Source organism: Dysidea avara, chromosome 12, assembly GCF_963678975.1.
Source record: "Dysidea avara chromosome 12, odDysAvar1.4, whole genome shotgun sequence".
Taxonomy (NCBI): domain Eukaryota; kingdom Metazoa; phylum Porifera; class Demospongiae; order Dictyoceratida; family Dysideidae; genus Dysidea; species Dysidea avara.
In genome coordinates, this window is record NC_089283.1 from 10034988 (window position 1) to 10060785 (window position 25798).

Consider the following 25798-nt stretch of genomic DNA (forward strand, 5'->3'; position numbering starts at 1 on the left):
TCCCCACAGATGAATGCAAATTTTATCAATTGTTGTGCCGTGCCATTACACTATATTACTCACTCATTTTGTCCTGTCACACTATAAATGGCGTGTTAGGGTCTCGCTTACAGAAATATAAATTTTACAAGGGGTTCCTGACCACTTGGAACCACCCCTCCCCACACCCTTGCTGACTACTTTATTGAAGACCAAGAGTAAATAATGGAAGAGAGAGAGTATCCAACTGTCATACACTGCATCAAAAATGAGCATGTCAAGTAAAGAAGCCATTCTACGGTTAAATGAAGCAATAAACACCTACTAGCTCAAACTGTTTGAAGTGCCCAGACTTTAAATCATGTCTGGGCACTTCAAACAGTCTGAGCTTGCAGGTGTTCATTACTTCATTTAACACTTACTTTGACAGCACTACGGGATGGCTTCTCTACTTGATGTTCTCATTTTTTGATGCAGTATTTGGCAGTCGATACTCTCTCTTCCATTATTTACTCATATTAATTAGCTAAGTGACTAACCAACTTCTTAAAAATGGAAATCTTTGCAAACTTACATACATGTACATAACACCTTTCCCCCTGTAGCTAACTACCCTATACCATTTCGGCCTGTATGATTGATAACTAAATGAATTATTCGAAGGATTTTTTTTTTGTTATAGTTTGCCTTCTTTTGTATGTATTGGTGCTTCTGTACTCCCTAATAATAAGGGTACGGTATTTTATTTACAAAAAGCAGAGATACTGTGTGTACATCTAGAGCTACATCAGTTGGGAAATCATCGTGTAATTTTTTTACAGAGCATGCCAGAAAAAATTTATCAATGTGCGTAGGAAATTCAACCTTGTTTGTTCCACTGTAATGATCAACCCTACAGTATCAATGTTAATACTTACACACCAGGAGACTATATTATGGTCTCTTGTTGCAAATCTGTGATCACATATATACATGTCTAGATCTGCATATACCTCTAGACAAAATCATCATTTAAAACAGCTGACCACACACATTTCATACCAAGAAGTATATTTTTGATATCTAAAATAACATGACAGTGGCCAGAAAACAAGTATTTTTGTAACAAGCATACTCTGGCTTCCATGTAAAAATAAAGCAAACAAACTAGAACAATGCAGTCATAATAGAGAGCTTACCAGACTTCCAATTGACCATTTAACCTTCCACATAGTCATTTCCACATTACAAATAGATCATTTGACGTTATAACTCACTTAAACAAAATCACACATCAATTTATGCACTAGTTTCATGTACATACAAGAAAGATTACAAATTATAGTGTGGATGGTACACCTTAAGTGATCAAGGATTCATCATCACTAAGCTAATCAAAATCTGTAGTATATATATACGTATATATGTACGTAGTTTCAAATTCTAATATCCAACTTCATGTTAAAGTGCAGTGTCGAAAAAACCAATAGCCATTAGCCCAAATTCATGTACGTAATGAAAAAATGAGAGTTATTATTTTCTTCTCAGTACACACCATGTTATATCATTTCACATTCAGTAGTAGCTATGGGATCCTCTACTTCAACAATTTTCGTTGTTTCATCATTAGTTCAAAGTCTTTGTAGCTTATTCGTCCATCTTCATCAAGGTCTATCTCCTTAAAAAACTGCTTGACTTGATGCTGTGGCATTGTAGGAATGATTTCATGAAATCCTTGAATTACTTCCTCAATTGTCAGAAATCCTCTACACTGAATGTCCAATGCAAGAAATATCTGTCTTATCAATTCATCACTGTCTCTTTGGTATATTTTTGGGATCATAAGAGCCTTGAAAGTTTTCATTGGTATTATTTTGGCTGCAGAACCATCTTCAAGAACTTCAGAAGATCCGTGTTCGCTCAGTATTCTATCGCATTCGAATTTCGAAGGCTTGTATCCCAACAAAGCAGTAACGGCTATTTTGTAGTCTTTACGAGTTATGTAACCTTTCTTGCTTGCATCCGCTATATTGAATGCTCCTTCTATCGCTTTATCACATGCCGCTTCGTTGACCTCCATCAAGTTGGCGGGGCAATCACGTGCGCGCATAAATGTGCCACGTGCTACCCTCACGGTTCTTTTTTGCGAAACATGTCTGCCAGAGATAGTTATGACGAGCCCAGGTGGGTCTGTTTGTTGTGTGAACATTTTCTTAACAGTTTGTAGTGATCATCGTGATATTCTATGGATGTAAAGTACTATTTGTGTCGCTCAGTTGGTGGTGCGGCGATTTAACAATCGGTTACGTGCCACGTGTGCAGGTCTCAAGATTCGGGTTCGTTCGATTCAAGCGCCAAAGGAGGTCCTTCACAAGATCATGCCTTAGCTGGATTGGACGCGAGTGGGGACATCCAGGTTAGTGGATTATATTAAGTACCAACTCGATATTTATGAAGAATCTACCATATTTGTCATTGTTTAGTCTAATTGGGAAGAAATTGTAGAGAAATTTGATGATATGAATTTGAGGGAAGAGTTACTGAGGGGTATCTATGCATACGGGTAAGACTTTTACAAATCTTTATGGTATAAGTAACATATCTTTGTGGTTAGATTTGAGAAACCATCTGCCATCCAACAGCGTGCTATTATCCCATGTATCAAGGGTAGGTGTTGTATATTATCAAACTATTTAATATGTAGTGTTTAGGACGTGATGTTATTGCCCAAGCTCAGTCGGGTACAGGTAAAACAGCAACGTTTGTCATCACCATTCTTCAACAATTGGAGATCACTTCGAAGAATTGCCAGGCGCTTGTCTTGGCACCCACTAGAGAGCTTGCTCAACAGGTTTGTTCACCTTGTAATTGTTATGTGTATTTGTTACTGTAAGCAACTACTCTGACCCAACAAATTTTTTTTTGGTTTATTTTGAATGAACCTTTTACACACTCATTGCTTCACTTTCAATGTCTGCGTGCATGCAATTGTGTGTGTATGTGCAAATGTATGTATAAATGGCCTTTTGAATTAGGTAAACACTTAACAACAACATCCCATCCCCATGGAAGTGAAGTTCACCAATTTTATGTCCAGTCAGGCATTATGTATGGATTGACCTGTTTTTGCTCACATGTTACCCATGTGAGTTCAGTGTAGACTACACATGGAATATACCAGTGTTCTATTGTGCTATTGTGTAGTGTCCTGATCACATGAGTGTGTATTTGGTAATAAAATTATCTCCACTGTATACAATATGGTATTGCAATATGGTGCTATATTAAGAGATATCCGTATAGTAAAAGCAAAGCATAAAGCCTGCATGTATTTTGACTGGTTCTAAAGGATCTAAAATGTGATCTGTGGTGGAGTAATAAATAATTAACCAATAATTAACCCTTTCTGCTGGTGTACTTTAGAGGGCCTATTACCATGATGTCACCAATTATTCACATAATTGCATTTGTACAATGTAATTGTACAGTGCAACATGTAATACTTTTACCATACTGACTTAGTACAGTAGATTTTAATCAAAAAACATCATCTTCCTTAATGGTATCGGTTAGTAGCCCAAACATGCCTTCAAAGCTACTTGAAATGGTTTTGATCGGTTCCAACAGAGTTCTTTTACTGACTGATTCCTTCAGTCTCAACAATGGAAAATGCTACAGGCTTGATTTCTTCTCCATTTGACGTATGTTGCTTGAGCCTTTGTTTTTTTTATTTAAATTTATTGTGGCAACTACAAACATGTATCATGGACTTATCTCTGTCCTTTGTGTTCCATATTTTCTCCACTACAAAGCACAGAATTCATTGGTAGTGTGACAATCACTTCTTGTGCTGGCTATGATGTTTAGATATAGAAGAAAATGGAAATCATTCGTAATAATTGATTGTACTATGGCTTCATATACAGTAAAAGCAAATTGGTTGCAGGGGGCTTTCTCGTACTGTTTTTATACAGTGTGTATGGAACACTGTGCAGGCCTTCACCTAGCTAGGAAATGACTCAGGGAAGGGGGATAAAGTTTTATAAGAGTAAGTGGGATGATTTTGTAATAGGTTAATGTGCACACACAGCATTTAGAGAGGTTTGAGGTTGTGCACCCCTGGAAATATTTGTATTTCTCACAGATTGCTTTTGGTGTATTCTAAGATACCTCAAAAGCTAATCACTGTTTCTGATGCAGCTGCTGCTTAAAATTTAAGGGGAGGGAGGGTGGGCAAGCGTTACAATGTTGCTTGCCAGTTGGCACCATCCTTTTCTTTGATGTAGTATATGATTCCTTTATACTCAGGTTTGAAATCCTAATAATCTAATAATACTAGGGCACCTTTGAGACTAAAATATACATAATTACTTATTCTGTTAATCTACTGCAGCATAATATTAGCTTATAGATTAGACTTTCCCAAACCACAAGGTAGCTCTACTTTTTTCATCGCCAATACCTGTTAAAGAATTGTTATATTCAAACAGCTACCCCAGCATGGCTGTGACTTTTATTGAACATTTTACATTGTATACACTCCATCCAGTCTGAGGTGATGTACTATTTCTGTCTCAATGCTGGTGTCATGCAATATTAATATTGCCAATAGCAACCATAGCAAGTTGTTCCATGTCCGAAATGAATGAAAGCATCTTGCAATAAGCCTTATCCACAATGACGTTTTATGACATCACGATAATAAAGATGGCTGCGATAGTTGGGGGACTGTTATACAGGCGCCTATGGAGAAAAATTTTAAATTGCTCATATTTCGGCCAGAAAAGAAGATATCGAGTTCTAAACAACAGGAACAGTCAAGTTTTATATAAGATATTACGATAAACGAGTTTTTGTCGCGTTTCAAATTTTTTTCTAAATAGTGTACGTTTACAATAGCTTTTGGTACTTCATAACCATACCTGCCGGTTAATGGTCGATATCTCCATGCCTAGCTGAAATGTGAGCGATAGAAACTTTATCTCCATAGACGCCTGTATAACAGTCCCCCAACTATCGCGGCCATTTTTATTCTCGTGATGTCATAAAACGTCATTGTGGATAAGGCTCATAATGCTTGCCCACAAATAACATGTGTAGTATTCCTTCCATATATTAGCTTAAATTGCTGTGTAATTAACAAAATCAGACTTAAAAGACTACCTTGTCAACACAACCACCCTGAAACACACATGTACACTGTTAGTGTTATGACCTGTAACAAAAGGTCATCTTGTGGGTAGAACAATTTAGTAAGGTTCATTTTTTTAATGTTGACCACATGAAATAGTTGAGAAATTTGTGTGAGCTTTAAAATTTTTATGTGGAAGGGCTTGTGTGTATTTTAGTATGTCTTCATTGGTATTCAAAGGCTGGCATGTAATTTATGGTATTTCTTGGTATTGGCTGAGTAGCTGTATTGGTCGCTTATTAATTGTGTGGGGTGTATGTAGAGGTGTAATATGGTGTGTGGGTAGGTGCTGTGTTTGTCTGTACTGTGTACCACCGTTTGTGTTTGTGCGTACAGTTATGGTGTGTGTTCTCTGTTGTATGTAGTGTGTAGTGTATTGTGCATGTGCATCCTGCCGGGGCTGGGACGAAGCTTCGAATGTTTTGTGGATTCGAAGGTTAAGTAAATATCGAATTTGAAACTATCCTTCGAGCTTTGTAATGCACTCATAGCCTACAAAAGAATTACAAATATGTCATTATCTTTATTGCAACTGCTTATTCATCTTGCACGATTGATGTTTGTCTTTTTGCAGTTGATCTTTGTGTGCCACACCCACTTTTAAACCATTGCAGTGTAGTCGTAGCCTTAAAACACTTTATAAAGTGATAGGAAAACATCCTTTTAGCCATTGTTGGTGTTTGCCTATGCATGATTACAGTGTAGCAGACACGCCTATTTGCAATCAATCGATCATGCCATTCAGTGATGCTTTGCATTTCCAAATGTTTACAAACTTATTAAATAAGATGAGAAAGATAAAACTTAAGAAGGATGTGCATAATGAAGAAAACCTGTAACTTGAAAGCCAATACCAAAGCTTTGAATGTTCAGACATTTTATTAGCAAATGTTTGCAGGTAAATTTCAACATTCGTCCCAAATTTCTGCATGTGGATGTACTACCCACCTATACAAACTATAGACTGCAATGCATCGTGGTGTACACTTCACAAACATACTAGTCCTTTGTATGATATTTGAAGAATAAATTGATGATGCTTATAAGTTAGTCAAAATACCAATGACTTTGTATGCTGTAAATTAATTAGTAAGGGTCTAATCTCAATGTAAAATATTCAAACACGTAGTATTCATAACGGTTAATGGTTAGCCATATTACCTATGTTTTTAATTCTATTCACAACTTTTGGTTGTTAATTTATGCTTTGTCAAATTCCCAGCCAAGTTTCTGAGTGATCAGAACATTGTTTATAGTTCTACTATATTGTAATTGTTTACCACAGATTCAAAAAGTGGTGATCGCACTTGGCGACTACCTTGAAGTACAATGCCATGCTTGTATTGGTGGCACCAATGTACGGGATGATCAGCGCAAGTTGGAAATGGGCCAACAAATTGTTGTCGGAACTCCTGGGAGAGTTTTTGACATGATTTCAAGAAGATCACTTGGTAATTTCATCCTTTTTGTAATTCATTTTTGATTGTACGTGTGTGTGTTAAATTTTTAGATCCTCGGAGTATCAAACTTTTTGTGCTTGATGAAGCAGATGAAATGCTTTCCAGAGGATTTAAAGATCAGATATACGATGTATTTAGAAAGCTACCATCAAGCATACAGGTGACTTACATTATGAAAACTTCTGGACTTTTATATATAAGCCACACAGGTAGTACTATTGTCGGCCACCATGCCTACAGACGTTCTTGAGGTAACCAAGAGATTCATGCGCGAGCCTATCCGTATCTTGGTGAAGAAGGAAGAGTTGACATTGGAGGGTATCAAACAGTTCTACGTGCAAGTGGAAAAGGAGGTAAAACTGAAAAGTGGATTTTATTTATGTATGCCATTGTATTTCTAAATACTTATTGCTTTTTTGTGGGAAAAATTTCTAAATTTTTGCAAATTGAAAGCTATTGAAATTTTTGATTCTATCTGTAAGTGCATCAGCAGATAGAACAAAGTAATTACAGAATAATATCAGAGTTGTTCTCACTTTAGAAAGTCAATGCATTTATCAAAATGGTATTGTTAAAAATGTGCCAAGTCCTAGCAAATTGTTAGCTAAAAGTGTTTGCTGTTAATAAGTCGGCTAAATGTCCATATTGAGCCTTGACTGACTTGATATACCAATTAGGTAAAGAACTCTAGCTGTACAATTTCATAGCACATGCCACTAAGATAGTGTGGCCAACTGCCATGAACATTGCTACAGTGTAACTGGGTTGGTTGGTGTAAATAGTGGACCCGGGGACAGTACCAGATATCTCTGTAAATCATTGTATCTTTTATTACATTGGCGGAAAGGAAGCTATTAGGTGTATTACAGCAACGATGGGGACCAAATATAGTAGGCTGTGGGGAACGTTTCAACCATTTGCAGATGGGTTAAGTTTATTTTGACAAGAACAATAATACCTATGGGGGAGTATTTGTTCCTTGGGGGGTGGTTCCGTTTCCAAGTGTATATAACGATTTGAATTTGGGGATTATTATTTGTTTTGGTGGCCTCATCTATTGGTGTATATTCATGCGGTTATGGTTTCTGGGTGGGTGAGTAATTCAAAGTATTCAATAGATGCTATGGCCCAAATGATGAGTTATAAGTAGCCATTAGGTTAATTAGTCTCACATGACCAGAATGTTTTCTTATCATGGTGCCTCACACAGTGCCTTGCTGTATAGCAATTTAGACTTTGATACTGAAATTTGATTGGCTGAAAATGTAGTCTCTAAATCCCATTGTGCCTTGCTCTTGTCTTATTGTTCTACAAAATTTGGTGACCTGAACCCTGTAGTACATTGCACCCTCGCTTCACAATTCAGGACCTGTAGAACCCTGTCTAATTATTATTTAAGCACCTCTGAAAAGAGTTTTGACTGGTTAACACAGCCAACTGGCCACTTGCTGCACAATAAGTATACTAGCTTACTACTAAGTTTGTACAAGAAAATATTCTGTACAATTGCAGCTCATTGGCACATGAAGGTGAATACAATGAGAGATTTGTTAGAATTCATTAATACCCTCATGTGGCTGGAGTGCTAAGCAGATCAGACCCTTTTTAAAGTAGACGCCTATAATTGATATACCATCATGTCAGATACTGTGTTTGGCTTAGTCATGTGAGACTATACAATGGGACTTGCAGGAATATTTAGAGTACGCATAAACATTGTGAAGAATGCAAAATTCTGCTGGTCCCTGGGACCAAGCCATCATAACTATCATGTGTTGGAAGTTTTCTTGTGACAGGGTTTAGTGTTCAACCATTTGCAGTAATGTAAATTTCTTCACAAATGTGCAAGTCTCCACTTCGTATGACTATATGACAATGTGCAAAACAAAAAAAATCTCCCACCAAAAAAGGATAGGGTAAATTTCCCCGTAAAAATTTTTGTGCCCTTGAAAAAAACACAAATAAACTAGCGTATAGGTATCTAGATCTTAACTAGCGCTATTTGGTTTTGCAATGGTTTAAGTATTGTTAAATTACTGAATTTTTGATACAGGAATGGAAATTGGATACCCTTTGTGATCTCTACGAAACACTGACCATTACTCAAGCAGTTATATTTGTAAATACCAGACGAAAAGTGGACTGGTTAACAGACAGAATGCACTCCCGTGACTTCACAGTCTCAGCAATGGTAAGCCAATACCACACCCAAATAATGCACACCCTTATAATCACTGACTATAGCACGGAGACATGGACCAGAAAGATCGCGATATTATCATGCGAGAATTCCGTTCAGGGTCTTCACGAGTTCTGATTACAACTGATTTATTGGCACGTGGAATTGATGTGCAACAAGTCTCGCTAGTAATAAACTATGACTTGCCAGCAAATAGAGAGAACTACATCCACCGGTAAGAAAATAATACATATATATAACATTATTATACATTTATTTTTAGGATCGGTCGTGGTGGCCGATTTGGCCGTAAGGGAGTGGCCATAAACTTTATCACACGCGATGATGAGCGTATGCTGAAAGACATCGAGACCTTCTATAATACACAGATTGATGAAATGCCAATGAATGTGGCCGATCTCATCTAACCATCGTTGTCTGTTCGCCAGCTTGTCCACCGAACTAATATCTTAATAACATTGTTGGTGAAAGGTGTTTTGTTAGCACCTTAGGAACATATATTTAATAGTCACTAATTGTTGTAAGATTTTAATCCTAAACTGTAACCAAAAAAATACAAGCACACAAATGTCTATCAAGTGATTTTTTCAGTTACTTTCCTTTCTTCTTAGCAGCGGCAATGTGGTTTTGAATGATGGCTTTCCACGACTGCCACACAAGATACAATGGGAAGATGACCCATAAGAAGTTGAAGAAAAACAGGTAGACCCACAGGAACAAGGGGTTACTGGTGTTTAATGCTGGACTACCAATTACCCATTCAGGACAGAATGTCATCCATCCTGCAATATCAATTAGTAGTTATATGATATGCATGCACACACAAATCAACCTACCTCCATAGAGTTCACATACTTGAATGGTTAGCTGAATGAAATGTCTACAAGAAAAGGTGGTGATAAAATAGGATGAGTTCAAAGCTTAAGTTACAAAGCATTAAAAAAAAAACTGCATTACTACAGAAAAATTTTTCTGTGTTTCAGGTAAAAAAAAAATTCCAGCTATATAGGCAGCACCTATATGGTTTATCATTGACAATTGCATAAATCAGTAGAATACACAGGGGTCCACATAACACCACTGTCACTAATTCCAATGATATTATAGTTGGATCTGAATGATCCCAGCGTGAATCTGCCTTTCCATATTCCTTCCCTGAAAAGTTGAAGAACATCTTACCTTTAATATATATATATATTGTCACAACTTACAAACATTGGCCAAGAATCCTTCAGATTTAGCCACTGAGCTAGTCAATGAGAAATACAGAAAAGCTGACTCCTATAAACAAATAACAAACACCTATCCTGCAGTAAACAAATTATAAATTATAGATTGTTTTTAACACATAAACAAAGTTTTGTATATCAGCAATTGAGTAAGCATGTAGAAATTTGGAGAAAAAGGTCCATAGCTAGACATTCACTATTCAATTGCTACATTGTGAAGTTGTATAATCATAGATCTATAGCTATGGTCAATTTATGAACTATTCCATCTTGAATTTTTTCACATAATACAGTAAACCACAGATGACCTTTGCCTTCCATGGCAAGACTGCCATTTTCCCAGTAGTGTTAGTGGGGAAAATTCGTTCTGGAAATTGTGATTGGCAATCAACAACATCCAGATTTTGCATCACCTAAAGTAGCTACTGTACAGGGAAAAGGTAGTTCTATAGCTCTGAAAATCAAGTCATCCAAACACAATTGTGTTCATAAAACAAAGAGGAAGAGCACTCACAATCATATAGCTTTAATATTACAACTAGAAACACTTACAAGTGTAAAGTGTACCACAACATCATAGCAATTCCACCACACAGCTATCTTATCACCAAATGACAGCTTGGTCAGTCGAACTATCAGCACAGTCAATATCACAGATACTGCAAACTGCACTGTAGCGTAACACAACGACTTGATCGCGTTCTCTGTAAGCGCCTCGGATAGTGCACCCTCCATGGTCACTCCACACAAATTTCACGTGAGACTTTAACTTGTTTTGTTCTAAATAGTCCCATCATTTTTCTAAATAACGTCCACCTGCTAATAATGTCCTCAAAAAAAGACTACCACGTTAAACCAAGATCTCTGGACACTGAAAGTGCTGGCAGAGGTGTATGGTTGTTGAAGGTAACACGTAATATTGTAAACACTACTTACCCATTTGACGTGCACACGTGAATCTATCACGTGTTTCCATTAGCTGACAAGAAAAATGTAGTGTGAAATTGGAATACATGTATGGTGGACTCAACTGTAGTTGGAGGGACACAGGTTAAACACGGGAGATTTTGATAACTATCAAATGTATGTGTATCTTGATAGTGTGTGAGCGCTAAAGTGTCATATGTAACAGGGTGAGCAAAAAAACCTGGCTGTTTTTGCACTTCCTTGGATTCTATTTTGTTGCACTTCCGACAAGATAGAAAGCCCAAGGCTACAGCGCTTGCACATGGTATTTAATTTTAAAGCATATGGCCTAAGGGGACGACAAATCAGGCCCTAGATGTTTTATCTCTCGGAGCCCAGTTGGCATCCCTGTAATAATTGGCAGAGGGCAGTTCTCAGCTGCTGAGTTCAGATGTCCACCAGAGATTTGGAGAGTAATCATTTGCAAGAGCTATGGAAACAGGCCAGGCAAGACAGCAGTTATCAACAGCTGAAACAGTACATTATGGAGGGATTTCCGGACCACCAACATGCTTCCAGAAGAGGCTAACCACATTACAGTATATGTAAAAAGTTTAGAGGTAGAAAACTGTCGGTAGATGAACGACTATGGCAAGATTCGGAGGAAAACTTTCATAGCTTGGCAGTAATTATTTGTATAATTGCTGGATTGGGGGGGAAATTTTCGTAGGTGAAAAGTGATCTTTGAAATTTTCCAAAAAAAATTTCACCTTGAACATTTTTATGTATATGGTGAGACACAAATGGGGAGCAAATTAATTAGGAACAGACGGTTCATATGCAGCTGAGTGCCAGATTCAGTTCCTTACCTCTGGGCCCTATGCAGAGCCGCCTAAGGCAGCAGACCAAGTCCCACCACCACAATACTACCAGTCCCAAAGGACAAGGAATCAATCCAACCTGGCAATGAGGTGTTCATTATAACTGGTATAGTGTTTATATGCATGCAGACTTTTTATATAGGAATTTATATATTTATAAGCTTTTTCTATCTCCCATAAAGCTTGGAGGGAAGGTATAGGAAATATGTATGGTTGTATATGCATACGTACTTGTACTGAGCACATGAGCATGCTGTTATCAATGTGCTCCTACAAAAGGGAACTCTCCACACATTTATAGCAGTACATGCAGCTTCTCTAGAGTATGTAAGTAGCACCACATCATCACCAATCGTGCTTTTATAAAACATAGCCTAATTTGAATATCTGGTGGACCATTGGAACAGCAGACCATCTTGCTTACTAAAGACCTGGCTTTATCCTGCTTAGCCATTGTTCAGTGTTTACACTGTCTGTACAATATAACTTCACCTCCTTCGAAAGCCATACTGTGGCTGTGATACGTTTTTATTCTGCAATTTATTGGAAACAGTTTTGCTCTATTACAACAATACCATCCTGCCAAATATATTCAGGCTGCCTGTACAAGTATACACACAGTTGTCATTTACATGAAAAGCTTCCCATAAAATTGGCCAGTGTAGTCTTGTCAAAATGTTCTTGGAAGCTAGTGTACTACACAGAGTTGTCATCTACAAGTGATTGTTGCTCACAGAATAGCATAATGGAGATGTTGCTGCATGAGTAAGTATGTTTCATGGACAAATTTAAATTTTGTTGTTTTGTTTTCCTGCTGTTGGTTCTCAATTCCCTATTGGCCAATTACCCTAGTACTCTGCAACAACATCTGTAGCATTAATTGACTCAGGGTTGACCATACTAAATTTCTTAAAGATGGCAAAGCAGTTGCAATAATTGTTAAGTGTTAGAGCTCGTGTTTTCACATGCCCCCACTACAAGAACCAAAATGATGTGAGCAGCCAAGTAGATGTACAATATGATCATACAAGTATTATTTAGCAAATCACATACCAAAAATCAGTTCACTACAAGTCGTTCCATTACAAATCAACTATCATAGCTTTGAGCAGTCAGGGAAATATTTCTCTTCTGATATTGAAGACAACTGAAGGCCTCTTGCATGGAATTATTACAAGCTATCATAAGTCCTCATGAAAATACCAGTAGGTTTTGAACTGCTCTTGAGTCTTGACCATCTTGTCAGTCTATATCCATCTTGTATGGATTAAAGTGTGAATCCATCTTGCCAGTTTTATCCTTTGTTAACTGACAGTTGGTACAGTATGCAATAAAAGAGTGTTTTGCTTTGTGTTTTGCCAAATATGTTTGCAGTCTATATATGTTAGCCTAGTCCCTTGTGATTCCTTAGAATCCTTAATTTTTTCTTGCAAGTTCTAGCGAACACAAATAGAGTGATAACCAAATCACTGTAATTTCTACATCATTTTGGGTATGCTGGTCACACTCATTGCTATCACGCCAGTTGGGATTGTTCATTAGTAAGATAAGGGGCCAGAACAGTAGCCTTTTCCATTAAAAATATAGATGTTGTATAGTATGTTCACGTCCTGAAAAACAGCTAAAAATTAAAAGTGGATTTTTTTCTCAACAGAGTTAACATTTCAGCCAACCAGATGATTATTGGTAACAGCAAAAGTGTCAGCAACAGACACATACAGTTTGGTTCCATTACAAGTTCGGGAAAAGGCTGTAATGGACACTGTACTTATATGGCTTCCCCATAGGAAATATATTGTGAAATTTTTGATTGGCCGTAAATATTATGTCAAACATTTGAACAAAAACATTTTGAAATATTTTTAGCGGGTCAAGCAGTACTACAAATGAGCCAAATTTCAAGATCGTGTGTAATTGCATCCATGAGTTATTAAATGTTTTTGAGGATTCAGCTCAACGTGAACATACTATAGTATGAGAAGATCTGCTCCTGTCACTTTGTTTCTGGAAACTAATGAAAATTTGTTATGACAGTGAACCAATCAGTTGCCTAGTTTCCCTGGCAGAACAGTTGTGCACAATCGGTGATGTGGAATGGAAAAACCAAAAAAAAAAAATCTGATTTTGTTACCAGTTGAGATTGGAAAGAAGTTAATGATGTTATTTTGCATGGATCACTACACACAAGTATGCACTTTGGACTTTGGTAGCTGCCCACTGTACGGTGTAAGAGTTCCAGGATTCCTCCTGAACTAGTGACAAGCTGGTAGCTTTGCAAAATCAGCATTTGTCTTGTTAAATCACCCTGTCTTCAGAAACAAAGGAGTTCATAAGTGTCCCTTCGGTGCTTATAGGCTCTTGGTTGGAAAAAAAATGTTAGCAGCACTCTGGTACCAACACTGAAAACATGCAAACCACCCACTAATCTCTTGTTTGGCCCATGGAATGGCTGCCTTCTCAATAGAGCGAGGCCAAATGCCAACAGTACTCATTTGTTTACTAGACAATTTTCAATTTCTGCATAGCAAACTGCCAACTAACTTTTACTTACATTATCATGTTTTCATTTTCCTGATTTCATGGCAGTTACTATAATTGTACTTTGGAGGAGGTTCTGGATACAAGGTACAGCACTAACTAATGGTATTGCCTCAAGATTCTGTTGCTAGACAGCCACACCAAAATCGTAATAATGTATTATGTAGTAAAGTACATTAGCAAACTTGCAATTATTTCCTTTACAAACTGACTATCATTAGTCAGGGCAACATTTCTCTTTAGGGAGGGAAAATAACTGAAGTGAACCATTCATAAGCAGCAGCCCAGGGTATTGCAAGCTATCATAAGTCTTGTCAGCATATTTGTAGTGGTAGTTTGTGAGCTGGATCTCTCATGTAATAAAAACTTTTGCTTTGGTTTTTTCTGTAAACTCCTTTCGTCATATTTGGCAAATATACAGACACAGGAAATTATGAATACCATATATTCACTTGGTTAAATGCCATGGCATTTATTACCTTAGTTCTAAAAATCAATGCAATGACTATTCAAATTTGACCACCATTTGATGCTTGATGAAGCCCTTATTTTCAAAATTGATTGTAGCACTACTCAAGTGCTGCTACTATTGAAGGTGTGGCATTTAACCAGTAAATACTAGGGCTGAGCAATACTACCATTTTAGTATCACAATCGATACTAAAGTCACTATTCATGATACTGAATAGCTCATGATACTTACAAATAGATCAATCATAGCTGGTGCTACATAGTGTATTGCTCAGTATTCCTGCAGGAAGTCCATAAAGGTAGCATCAAACTAGCCACTATCATCCTTGTTTACAGTAACAGTTTGTACACATGCTTTGAGGTTATGTTATGGTGTTCACATCTGCAGGGTATGACTTACAAGGCTGGTACTGCATAACAAATGGATTTTTAGATGACAATAATGTACAGGCATGGTATCACGATAGTTAATAACGATATCGGTACTTTCAAAGTTGTAATATATCGCTAAAACGATAATATCGCTTAGGCCTAGTAAATATTCCATCATCACAAATGATTGTTTACATGTGTATACACTACAGTGGTACTTTCCAGTTTTCCAGTCCATTTTCCCTTAATGCGTTGTCTTGAATATTTTTCAATAGCATTTGATATATCAGTATGTTTAAGGGCGTCTAATGTCAAGAGTTCTGTTATCACAGTCTATCTGGCATCAGGTGAGGCACCCATGAAGGGCCACTTGATAACCCACTATCAGTAGCACACAGAATAGTGTGATGATGTTTCTGATTAAAAATTTTTTGTCCTGCCAAAATGCATTTCTGAATTTCTTATGTTTATCAGATCCTTCAGTATCAGGCAGGTACGTGTTACTGGCAGCATGGTAAGCTTACATGTGATGCTTTTCAAAACCACACCTTCTTCATAAAAAACCATGGAAACCACTTAGCTGTCATTTTGATTGGGGCTTATGGAAACATAGTACTACAGTACAATAGTGCAATGCAGCTAACAATTGTGCTTCACTCCAATGCCCCATACCTGCTGCATTCCTCTCTGTTGTAAGTGAGATTACAGAACTGTCATTGTTGATGGTAAAGAAATAAGGGTTCAGCTAGGACAGTGGACCAAGATATGTTCACTGCATATTGAGCCTATATAAGGATTTTTTAACTTTTGGAGCAAGTACAGATCTTTGAAGGAAGATCTGTATCACAGCAGTAAACAAAGTAAGGAAGAACAATAAGAGTTTCCTGTGGAAAAGTTGGTCATCATAATCCTGATGATGAGGCAACTGAGTCACTCACAAATTTTTCGCTTCTCAGCTAGCTGCCAGCATTTAGTGATTCTACGCTTGCTTCATTCAGGAGCTTAGCTATAATATCTTGCACTTCTTTAAGGTGCTTTAGTGTTTCTTCAAGTTGCTCTTTTAATCTTCTGATTTCTTCATTAGCTTCAGTAACTTCCCTCTTTAGGTACTGGACTGTACATACTGATTGCAACTGCACCCTTCATCCACATCATTCTGCTGTATGTTACTGCTTGTGCTTTGAACTCTCATACCTGTTATTCAAATATTGAGGAATCTGCAAGGTTACACAGGATTACCATCAACCAATGTACTCTACAAGCTGTTGGATTATTTAAGCCCAGGAGGAAAACGATCCAATATTGTTTACGGTTGTACACAATCACTGGACTGGACTGGTGGACTGGACTCAGGTATTTTCCCTTTTTAAACCAAATATTTGGGCAACTGGTTGCAAGTATGTTAGTCTCATGTAGTTAGACCACTCCCCCACACATAAAGAAACCCACACACAAACAAAAGAAAGATGTGATCATGCCAGACTTGTCAACATTGCCCAGCTTCAGCTATGTACAGAGGTTCTAATAGTTCTTGCATGTCAACAAATCTAAAACAGAAGTCACATGCGGTAATTATAGTTTAAAGTTCAAAATGGACATTATGCCAAGAGAGAGAGAATTGCACACAATTCTAAGATAACAGACAGTGCCAAGTAGACAGATTCACCTGCATATTTTACATTCAATGAATGTAGCAATAGCTACAACCAGTTGCCCAAATATGTGCTAAAATGAAAAACAAACAAAAAAAACTGAGTTCAGTAGTCCAGTCCACCAGTCCAGTCCACTAGTCCAGTCCAGTGATTGTATACAACCATTGTTTACTGTTGGCAGAGGATAAATGATGTATTGAAACCTAGTCAGGCAAAGTGGAGGGACTATGCAGACTCAACAGCCGTAGGATGTCCGAATGCTTTAAGCCAAGTCGATGAATTATTGTTAGTGTTAGTCTGCTTATAACTAAATCTAAAGGAGCTAGATCTAGCAAATCGCTTCAGTTAGTGCTCTGCGATATACCGGTAATACCGTTTATCGTGATAAATTATCATAACCGATTATCATACCGTGACATTCTTTGATAACTGATATATCGAAATACCAGTATATCAATGAATACCAGTATAGGATTTTAACCCAGCCTTTGGTGTTTAATTACCCAATTGTTGATGGTCAAAAACTTGAGGTTCTCACATTACAACAAATGCCTAACTTGTACTGAACTATATATTTTTGGTTTTTGGGATACATATTGCTTCATACTAGGCCCAAGAAATGATGCAATAGTTACAATAACAAGCTAGCTATGTATCGATATACTGTGATATCTTCCTGTTACTAATATCATGTATTCAAATTTCAATACCGCCGAGCACTATTTAGTATCAACAGTTTCTCGAGCATTTAGTCATGAAATCACATTGGCTAAAGCCATTTGTCCTTGTACCTGATAAAAATGCTTATGATTATGTTTCAGAGTGACTTTGCTATTATACAAAAAATTTGGACTGGACAGTTCAACTGAAGATTGTGATGGATCAATTCCTACAGCATCTGGTGAAGCACCGAGCCATGGAAGCAAAGGATTAACAACTAATCTACAAATACGTATAGTAAACCCTGTCTGTGCGGTATAAAAGTTACAAGCCTTCATTGTAGCATCCATGGCTCAACTGGGCAGGCAGAATCTTTAACTTTGAAAAAGACTTTATAAATGATTCAGTAGGAAGTGAGCACCTCAACAGTGCATCACCAAAACAGGATGCTGTCACTGTTCCTATTCTAGCAGCTTGCCACTTTGTTGATGAAGTGGGTACTTTGCTCTAAAGTATGAGCTTCCTCCAGTGTGACCCTCAGCTTGTCCAATATTAGATCTCTGCTAATTTCAAACACCTGACAACATGCATATGCCAGATGGCAGTAAAGGTTTGGCTGTTTGTTTCTGTTCGTCTGTCTTTTATGTCTCATATTCCAAAATCTGGTACAAGAGAATACTCACTTTTGGAGCAGCTTCAAATAATGTTACTATCATATGCTCAGCAGAATTATTTGAAAGAATCCACTGGTTGGCTTGTATTTGATTAATTCTTCTTTGAGTCTCAGTTGTTGTTTATGCTATACTGCTTCACTCTTGCACTGCAGAGACCCTTGCCCCATATATATAGACTACAAACAGCTGGGTTCTTCATGCTTTGCTTTGCCTTACAAAATGTGACATTCATCACTGGCTATGATTCAATGCGAGTTTGTGCCATGTCTGTCTTCTGGGTCAGACTTACACTTCATCATTACATATAGTCAATAATTTGCTTCAACAAGCCAATAATAACATGGCTACACATGCCAACTTCCCCAGCCACACACGAACAAAAAGCCCTGATCACATGACATGGATGCTGAGATGTAATTGCAACTTTAACATCATGTATTGCAGCGTGTTTCGTCTGACTACATGGTAACTTATCCATGCAACTTTATCTTTCAAAAAATATGGCCTTCTCATGAGCTTGTATGTATTTCTTATTGGGATCAGGATCTACTATTTTCTTGTCCATTATCAATGAAAGCTGTAACCCTACATGACGTATGCTGTAAAAATTGTTCTAGTTATATAGAAAGCTAGCAAATTTGAGTAGAAAACCATAGCTAAGTACATTAACAACTACATTCAATGCAATACGTGGTACAAGGACAAGATCACAACTTGTACTGCAACATCCAGTAATGAAAAGACAGCCCTGTAGCTTCAAAACTTCAGTTCTGCTATCTTGAGAGCGTCCTTCTGAGGAATATCAACTCTGAAGCCATCAACTGCAACTATTGGTACTAATTATTACTCCCTCAGAGGCCCCAATCAAAATGGCAGCCAAGTGGTTTCCATGGCTTTTATAAGGAGGGTGTGATTTTGGAAAGCATCTGTTGATAACACCAGGTCCCTTGGCTGTGTCTCCATGGCTATATAGCTACTGTAGCAGCTAATGACTGACAATTTTGGAACAAAGATATCAGTGCTGGTAGCTACACTATCTGGCTAACAATTTTCACAATTAAACTTGTCAGTGGGAGCCTGACTGGTATAGGCATTTAGTGTAGCTGCTCTCTGGGAAGGTACTTGCATGAAAGCTATTATTGGCTTTGCCTGCTTTTCAAAATATTGATTTTGTGCATTGTGTTATTGTAGTGCACACAGAGTTCCAGATATGTGTATATAGTTTGGCCTGGAGCTTGCCATGATTATCCTTGTCCACCACCCACCCAACCAACCATCCGTGATACATGTACATCTAAAATGGTTACAGCTGCTTCAGATAATTGGAATAGCTCTGTCTTCAGTAAAAGTTTCACCCATAGAGCTGTCAAGGTAGACCAGTTACTATTGATATACAAGCTATAGATGCCACGTACAACAAATGTATTATTTTGTGCCCAAAGGTATTGCTAAATCAGGTCACACAGTATGATGGTTGGTCAACTGTGTTATTGATGTGCAGCATTAGCTGTTTGGGAAAACTATTGATTTGCTTTTGCTCGTGTATTAATGAGGGGATCGAACTGTTTGGGACCTTCCAGGCATAGTGTGATCACATGTTTGAAATGGATGCTAAAGAAAAGTGTTTCACTGTACCCTATCTTTGGCATGTAGTTTCACTGTGTTGTGTAGAGTGCAAGTGTTTACATGTAGCATAAAAGTACCTGTCCTGTATTCTCTACAAAACAAAGCCCTTTAAATACTTGTTTGTTTTTCAGATGTATTAATAGTCAATAGCAAGAGTTCTTATTATTAACTCTTGTCAATAGTCTTTCACTATATTGAATGGTGTATTGACAATGACCAATAGACCATGTTAACTCAGAGGAGGTTGGTCACGCGTCATAATCCTATGACACGAAATTATGCAACCAAGCATTGTTCTTTGTGTTAAGGCTTGTTTAGCAGCACATTATACTGAGAAGGCTTGTAATATCACTGGGACGCTCTGGTATGGATATACAATCTGCCCTTTATAATATTAAGAGGTGTGAAGGTTGAATTATTCAACCCTTCCTTTGAGATCACGAGATGAATGATGAGGCGTGACCAGCCTCCTCTGATGTTAACTTTATAAGGGGCAGTCTTTGCAATCAGATTTGGTTGTCATAAATTCACCTTGATCGCTCTATTTCAGCTAATATTTATGCTTGATTCATTGATATTGTATGCAGGAAGCTTCTTGATCTTTTAACAGTGCTTGATCACATGATGTAGAGCCTTGATTGCATTTTGATCCTGGGATCTAGTGCTGCCACTAAGCCTATGGAGGTGTCTACCCCTAATTCTTTATTACAACAATTCCTTATCGATGACAAACAATAATCACATAAATGGCAAATCTGTAACCACACACAAGTGTCACATTGTTGTGACTTTTATGGGTAATGGTTAAAATCTCCTGACTTTGGTTATAACCAGAGGGTTATGTAGTGCTTAGCTGGCACTTGACTTAGCATTCTTTTGTGGCATAAACTAACCATGAATTTTTTTCTGTCATGTCTCATTACTCAGGTCCCCAAATATTTGTCAGAAGTATGGAGTAATCATTCATCCGATGAGCTGGGTTGTATGACAATTGCATCGTGAGTGAAGCTGCAGTGTCAACATAGTATTTGATGTCGTGTATAGACCCTCAAAACAGGCAGGAAAACCAGATGTTAGCTTCACGATTTCTGAAGCAACTGCGGCTTCACTCGGCGATGGAATAAAAATTCCCAACAAACACAAGGTGTTGGTACAGGGAGTCCAGTCACAATGTTTGTGTGTCTTCTCTGAATCATCATCAGGTATGTTGTATTTTTATAATTATGGTTGAGTTTTTTTTTTTTAATAGGGGATATTAGTGCCGAAGGCAAGGTAGCACAGAGAGCCGAGGTACAACCTATTGTCAGCAAAACTTACCTAGATTTGAAGAAGTTAGTTTGAAATCTTAAACTGTGACATTAGATACGTATACTCTGTCAGGAGACAGATTGAAGATGCTGGTAGACCTAAACATCAAGTTCAACAACTGAAAGAGATGCCACGATCGACGTACAAACCAGTATCAGATCACAAAGCTAATGTTAGCCTATTCATATTGTCGTTTATATGTTTACATTCTTTCACCATAGATTGAATATGAGGAAAAGAAAAAGGAAGAAGGAAAACGAATACGACAAGATCGAGAAGTTGTACTTGATTTGATATTTGCAGCCTTCCAGCAACATCAATACTACAACTTCAAGGACTTAGTAGGAAAGACAAAACAACCACCAGTAAGTTAAAACTAAATCCGTTACACAAATTAAATCCCATAGTTTCCTTTTCAATTTTGACCATATTTGTACAATACTTGCTAGTGTTAATTCAGTGGTAAAGTGATGTAGTTACATAAATGATTTTCCTTTACAGGCGTACTTGAAACAAATTCTGCAGGAAGTGTGCCAGTACAATACAAAAAACCCTCACAAGAACATGTGGGAACTAAAGCCAGAGTACAGACATTACGCAAAATCAACTGAAGATGAATCATGATTCAGCAGATATACATGTGTGTTCATTTTTTATACATTGATTCCATTGTCATTAATTTGTCATGCTTCCATTGCCAAGCATGTAGGGCACCATCTGTTGATGTACTCACTAACAGTTTAGCTATACTTGGGTGCCACAAGTGGGTTAAAACTGAGCAATCATGTGTTTCAGCCTCGTGGCCTTTGTGAGTAAAGATTAAATCTAGACTTGGTTCTGTTTTGTAGACACCAACACCTTCAGAATATCCTACAAAATAGATTGCAGAAAATGGCATGCATCTGTGCGTGCCAGTAGATATTACCTGATATGGATATCAGGCCATCGTGATGTGGAGAAAACTACAGCAAGAAGACTTCATTTTCATGTCTGTATCTAATATCACTCACCTTCGCACAAAGGTGTTTGTTGTGATTGTTCTTCCCTCCATGACAAAGTAGAAATGATGATGAGACTGGTTTAGTCCACTGTCGGATATCATAAAATGCTATGTGCTCATCTAATCTTGAGACACGCATCAACTTAGTATCTTCACAGTTGTCTCCGCACACATCCATTGCAAAGTTAACACCAGCATAAAAATAACTATCATCTTTATTTTCTTGTTGCATCACAACACTCTTAACTCTTGGGTCCCATAATTCAATACTTCCAGTACAAGTAAGTGTGAAAAAATTATCAGAACCTTTACAGGTGAATGCAAGCCCATTTAATGGTACAGCAAGTTCTCCAGATGACTGATAGACAATAGCATTCTTCTCTAAGTCCACAAGAGCAGCAGACCCCACAGTACACCCACTAAGAATGACTGTGGGATAGTTGTCATTCCAACACAAGTAGCCATCACTGCAAACACATGATACAAGTCAGCAGCTAGATCATATCACAACTATGTTAATGTAATCAATATGTTTGCATACTCAGCTTACTGATTTGGTGAGGGGTCAGATGTTCTCAAGTCAACCACATGTTTGATCATTCCTTTAAATTTCTAGTACAAGTAATGATATCAATTGTGTCATAGTTCACCCTTTTCACAGCTACTCAGAGAATATACGCAGACCAAATTTCCAGTTCCAACTGTTGCTAGCTTGCTGGAGTAACACAATTAAATTAGTACAATAAGATTACAGTTGTATAAAACGCACTCTAATGGGCTCAAATGTTTGAGTGAAATTATCGGCTTTAAAGAGAAGCCTCCTTGTAACATCGTGAAGTCCCTTTTTGAGCACAAGCCCTAGAATATTAAAATTAAACATGTGATTGCATGAAAGTGGAGCAAGTCACATTTTCTGGATTTAAAATCTTTTCTGGTACACAGAGCTCAAGTATCTCATTACTGTGCTGCTCCAAACTGCTACCGCCCACGTACATGACTGCAATAAAACTCAAACAGTCAAGCGCATGAAGAAAAAATCACCTACCATTTCCACTGCTGCCCCAGTCGAGAGCGCTAGCAGATTGCGGCAGATCAAATGTGTGCAATAATTCATAACTGAACGATATACAACTAAAATAAAAATAGCTAAATACACTTTACCTTTTCACGCTAGAAATTATCCAGTCGTCTTCCATAGCGCTTAAAAGGGTGCGCGTAATAGCTAAATACTCATAACACTACGCCTCGCTTCGTACTACGCCCATCCAGTAGGAAGATGCCGTTGTTTAGAACTCACCCGAAGACGCCGCAGGAGATAGTTAAGGCTATGAAGGACGCTCTACAAGTCCTAAAGGCCGAGCAAGCCGGTTCTAAGAAAAGCGAAAAGGTACAGGTTACGATGCATCGAATATAGTTGTACATGTGCGCTGGTGTGTTCGCGTAGGCTGTGGAAGAGGTAGCTAGGCAGTTGTTGCATATGAAAACGATACTGTACGGGACTGGGGAACAAGAACCACAGACAGAAATAGTGGCACAGCTGGCCCAGGAAATGTACAGCACAGAAATGTTGTTCCATCTTGTTGCTAATCTCCATAAACTTGAATTTGAAGTGAGCATTATTTGGGCATTTCTATTTTAAGACACATTGAATTGTAACAGGCTAAGAAAGATGTAGCCCAGATATTTAATAATGTCTTACGACGACAAATCGGTACCAGGTCTCCAACTGTGGAACACATTCAAGGGAGCAGTGAAATTTTATTTATTCTTGTCAGAGGGTATGCAAACATTTTGAACATAGGATGGTATGTACATGCCACATTCTAGGTATGAAAATCCTGAGATAGCCTTGAATTGTGGAGCTATGCTTAGGGAGTGCATAAGGCATGAGACCCTTGCTAGAACTATTCTTTATTCCCCTGAATTCTTCAATTTTTTTGACTATGTTGAAGTTTCTACATTTGACATTTCATCTGATGCTTTTGCCACTTTCAAGGTGAGAAAGTGTTAGCATGCTCAGTTTTCAGCTCATGTTTTAAAGGACTTATTAACAAAGCATAAAGTAATGTGTGCAGAGTTTTTAGAGCAAAACTATGACAAAATCTTCCAGTCATACCAGAGGTTACTCAACTCTGAGAATTATGTCACCAAACGACAGTCTTTAAAGGTACAAGTTCTTTAATGTAACCCCTACTTTACCTTGATGTTTTATTGCTTTAGCTGTTGGGCGAGCTACTGCTAGATCGACACAATTTTACAACAATGAATCTTTATATCGGCAACCCAGAGAACCTCAAGCTGATGATGAATCTATTGAGGGACCAGAGTCGTAACATTCAATTTGAGGCTTTTCACGTGTTTAAGGTGTGCAAAGCAAAATTTGATAACATTGAACATTTTGATTTCACTGTATGCCACCAGGTGTTTGTTGCTAACCCAAGCAAGGCAAAACCGATCTTGGATATCCTATTGAAGAACAAGGACAAATTAATCGATTTCTTATCCAAGTTTCATACAGATCGCACAGGTGGGTCAGCAAATCTTCACTTGATGCAAATACATTTTGTTCACTTTTCTCAGAGGATGAGCAGTTTAATGATGAAAAAACCTACCTAATTCAACAAGTTAAACAGCTACAACCAGCCCCAGCAACTAAGTAGTATTAACATTGTAAATACAAACAATTTGAAGGCTGTGCTGTTGTACTGTTTTGTTCGCATCTAATATATTTTCACTTCATTCAAAAAATGATTTCAATTAATCTAAAATTATACAATTAAATAACTTGTTTCACCATACAGTGCAAATTGGTATGTACTAAAAGCATTAATGCCAAGTCACTATTGCAAGCCTAGATATTACAAGTTACATATTCAGTGACTCCAGATATTCTGCAATGACGTTGACACCCTTATTTGTATTTCCTTGTTGTCCACCTTCAGGACAGTGAGCGATCACAACAGCTGTCTTTGATGATTGCATAGTAATCGCTCCAATTCCTTTGTACTTTGCAAAAACTACTTTTCCATCTTCTTCTCTCAAGAATTGATACTTCTGACCTTCTGCTCTGATTCCAGAACTTTGAAATAGTGTGAAATCTTTTGACTTAAAGCACTTGGCAATATTTGGACCTTCTTGACCTTGTAACTGCGGAGAAAAACAAGAGCGGTAAAGAATGCGGTCTACCCCCTCTCATACTTAGAAGCCTTACACAAATCAATACACCAAACATCTGTGCAAAATGCCAACCCGTTTGATAACAAATCAAACCTCACCTTAGTTACAAGCTACTGAATAAACGTATGCCCAGCTAACACTGAGCACCCAAACGTTGTACATTATATACTACAGAGTGACCTTTGTAACCACAGTACATTAGGTCTTGTTTGCAAACATGGGGATATTTCTTGTCTACCTTAAATGCATTAGCGTGCCCAGCTGTTGTCCATGCTCCGCCACCATCTATCCCGATAATACAAGCTTTATCACAATGGGCGGTACCGCTGGCATCCTTGGTTTGTGCAATAAGGTTATCGATGTAACTGTCCCAACTCATCTTGAATTACAAACGCTTCAGAGACACTCCGACTGCAGAAATGGTTAGCCACAGATATAATGAACACCAAGATGGCTGCGGGACATGTGATACCAACCACGCCCCCTGGGTCAACA

The 25798-nt window shown here is 37.8% G+C and overlaps 7 protein-coding genes across 8 annotated transcripts; 3 read left to right on the forward strand and 4 right to left on the reverse strand.

The window, feature by feature from the left end:
- Window positions 1-1555: 1555 nt before the first annotated feature.
- On the reverse strand, window positions 1556-2038 carry LOC136239822 (EF-hand calcium-binding domain-containing protein 11-like). The gene has a single exon (XM_066030571.1). The coding sequence runs from the start codon at window positions 2036-2038 to the stop codon at window positions 1556-1558; it is 483 nt and encodes a 160-aa protein (XP_065886643.1).
- Window positions 2009-9403, forward strand: LOC136240266 (eukaryotic initiation factor 4A-I-like). The gene is made up of 11 exons (XM_066031202.1): window positions 2009-2142; window positions 2281-2374; window positions 2442-2521; window positions 2573-2625; window positions 2670-2809; window positions 6435-6600; window positions 6660-6769; window positions 6819-6962; window positions 8663-8800; window positions 8854-9023; window positions 9072-9403. Exons 1-11 carry the CDS (start codon window positions 2111-2113, stop codon window positions 9214-9216), a joined length of 1272 nt encoding a protein of 423 aa, XP_065887274.1. The 5' UTR covers window positions 2009-2110; the 3' UTR covers window positions 9217-9403.
- On the reverse strand, window positions 9325-11009 carry LOC136240272 (emopamil-binding protein-like). Its single transcript, XM_066031211.1, has 5 exons — window positions 10591-11009; window positions 10021-10090; window positions 9826-9964; window positions 9646-9689; window positions 9325-9591 (listed from the first exon to the last, which is right to left on the reverse strand). Exons 1-5 carry the CDS (start codon window positions 10771-10773, stop codon window positions 9401-9403), a joined length of 627 nt encoding a protein of 208 aa, XP_065887283.1. The 5' UTR covers window positions 10774-11009; the 3' UTR covers window positions 9325-9400.
- LOC136240270 (general transcription factor IIF subunit 2-like) lies at window positions 10789-21810 on the forward strand. Of its 2 annotated transcripts, none has more exons than XM_066031208.1 (7): window positions 10789-10944; window positions 20746-20816; window positions 20863-21020; window positions 21068-21149; window positions 21199-21298; window positions 21348-21491; window positions 21628-21810. In XM_066031208.1, exons 1-7 carry the CDS (start codon window positions 10864-10866, stop codon window positions 21748-21750), a joined length of 759 nt encoding a protein of 252 aa, XP_065887280.1. In that variant the 5' UTR covers window positions 10789-10863; the 3' UTR covers window positions 21751-21810. The 2 variants fall into 2 exon arrangements, with proteins under 2 accessions (XP_065887280.1, XP_065887281.1); XM_066031209.1 differs by lacking the exon at window positions 10789-10944 and adding an exon at window positions 11020-11121.
- LOC136240268 (WD repeat-containing protein 73-like) lies at window positions 21725-23701 on the reverse strand. Its single transcript, XM_066031206.1, has 9 exons — window positions 23288-23701; window positions 23172-23242; window positions 23035-23123; window positions 22896-22984; window positions 22777-22841; window positions 22677-22728; window positions 22137-22593; window positions 22052-22088; window positions 21725-21996 (listed from the first exon to the last, which is right to left on the reverse strand). The coding sequence occupies exons 1-9, from the start codon at window positions 23320-23322 to the stop codon at window positions 21773-21775; spliced, it is 1119 nt and encodes a 372-aa protein (XP_065887278.1). The 5' UTR covers window positions 23323-23701; the 3' UTR covers window positions 21725-21772.
- LOC136240269 (calcium-binding protein 39-like) lies at window positions 23332-25274 on the forward strand. The gene is made up of 8 exons (XM_066031207.1): window positions 23332-23513; window positions 23571-23735; window positions 23786-23904; window positions 23954-24122; window positions 24168-24293; window positions 24347-24490; window positions 24548-24653; window positions 24707-25274. Exons 1-8 carry the CDS (start codon window positions 23403-23405, stop codon window positions 24784-24786), a joined length of 1020 nt encoding a protein of 339 aa, XP_065887279.1. The 5' UTR covers window positions 23332-23402; the 3' UTR covers window positions 24787-25274.
- On the reverse strand, window positions 24866-25790 carry LOC136240275 (profilin-like). The gene is made up of 2 exons (XM_066031214.1): window positions 25542-25790; window positions 24866-25273 (listed from the first exon to the last, which is right to left on the reverse strand). The coding sequence occupies exons 1-2, from the start codon at window positions 25680-25682 to the stop codon at window positions 24992-24994; spliced, it is 423 nt and encodes a 140-aa protein (XP_065887286.1). The 5' UTR covers window positions 25683-25790; the 3' UTR covers window positions 24866-24991.
- Window positions 25791-25798: the final 8 nt, after the last annotated feature.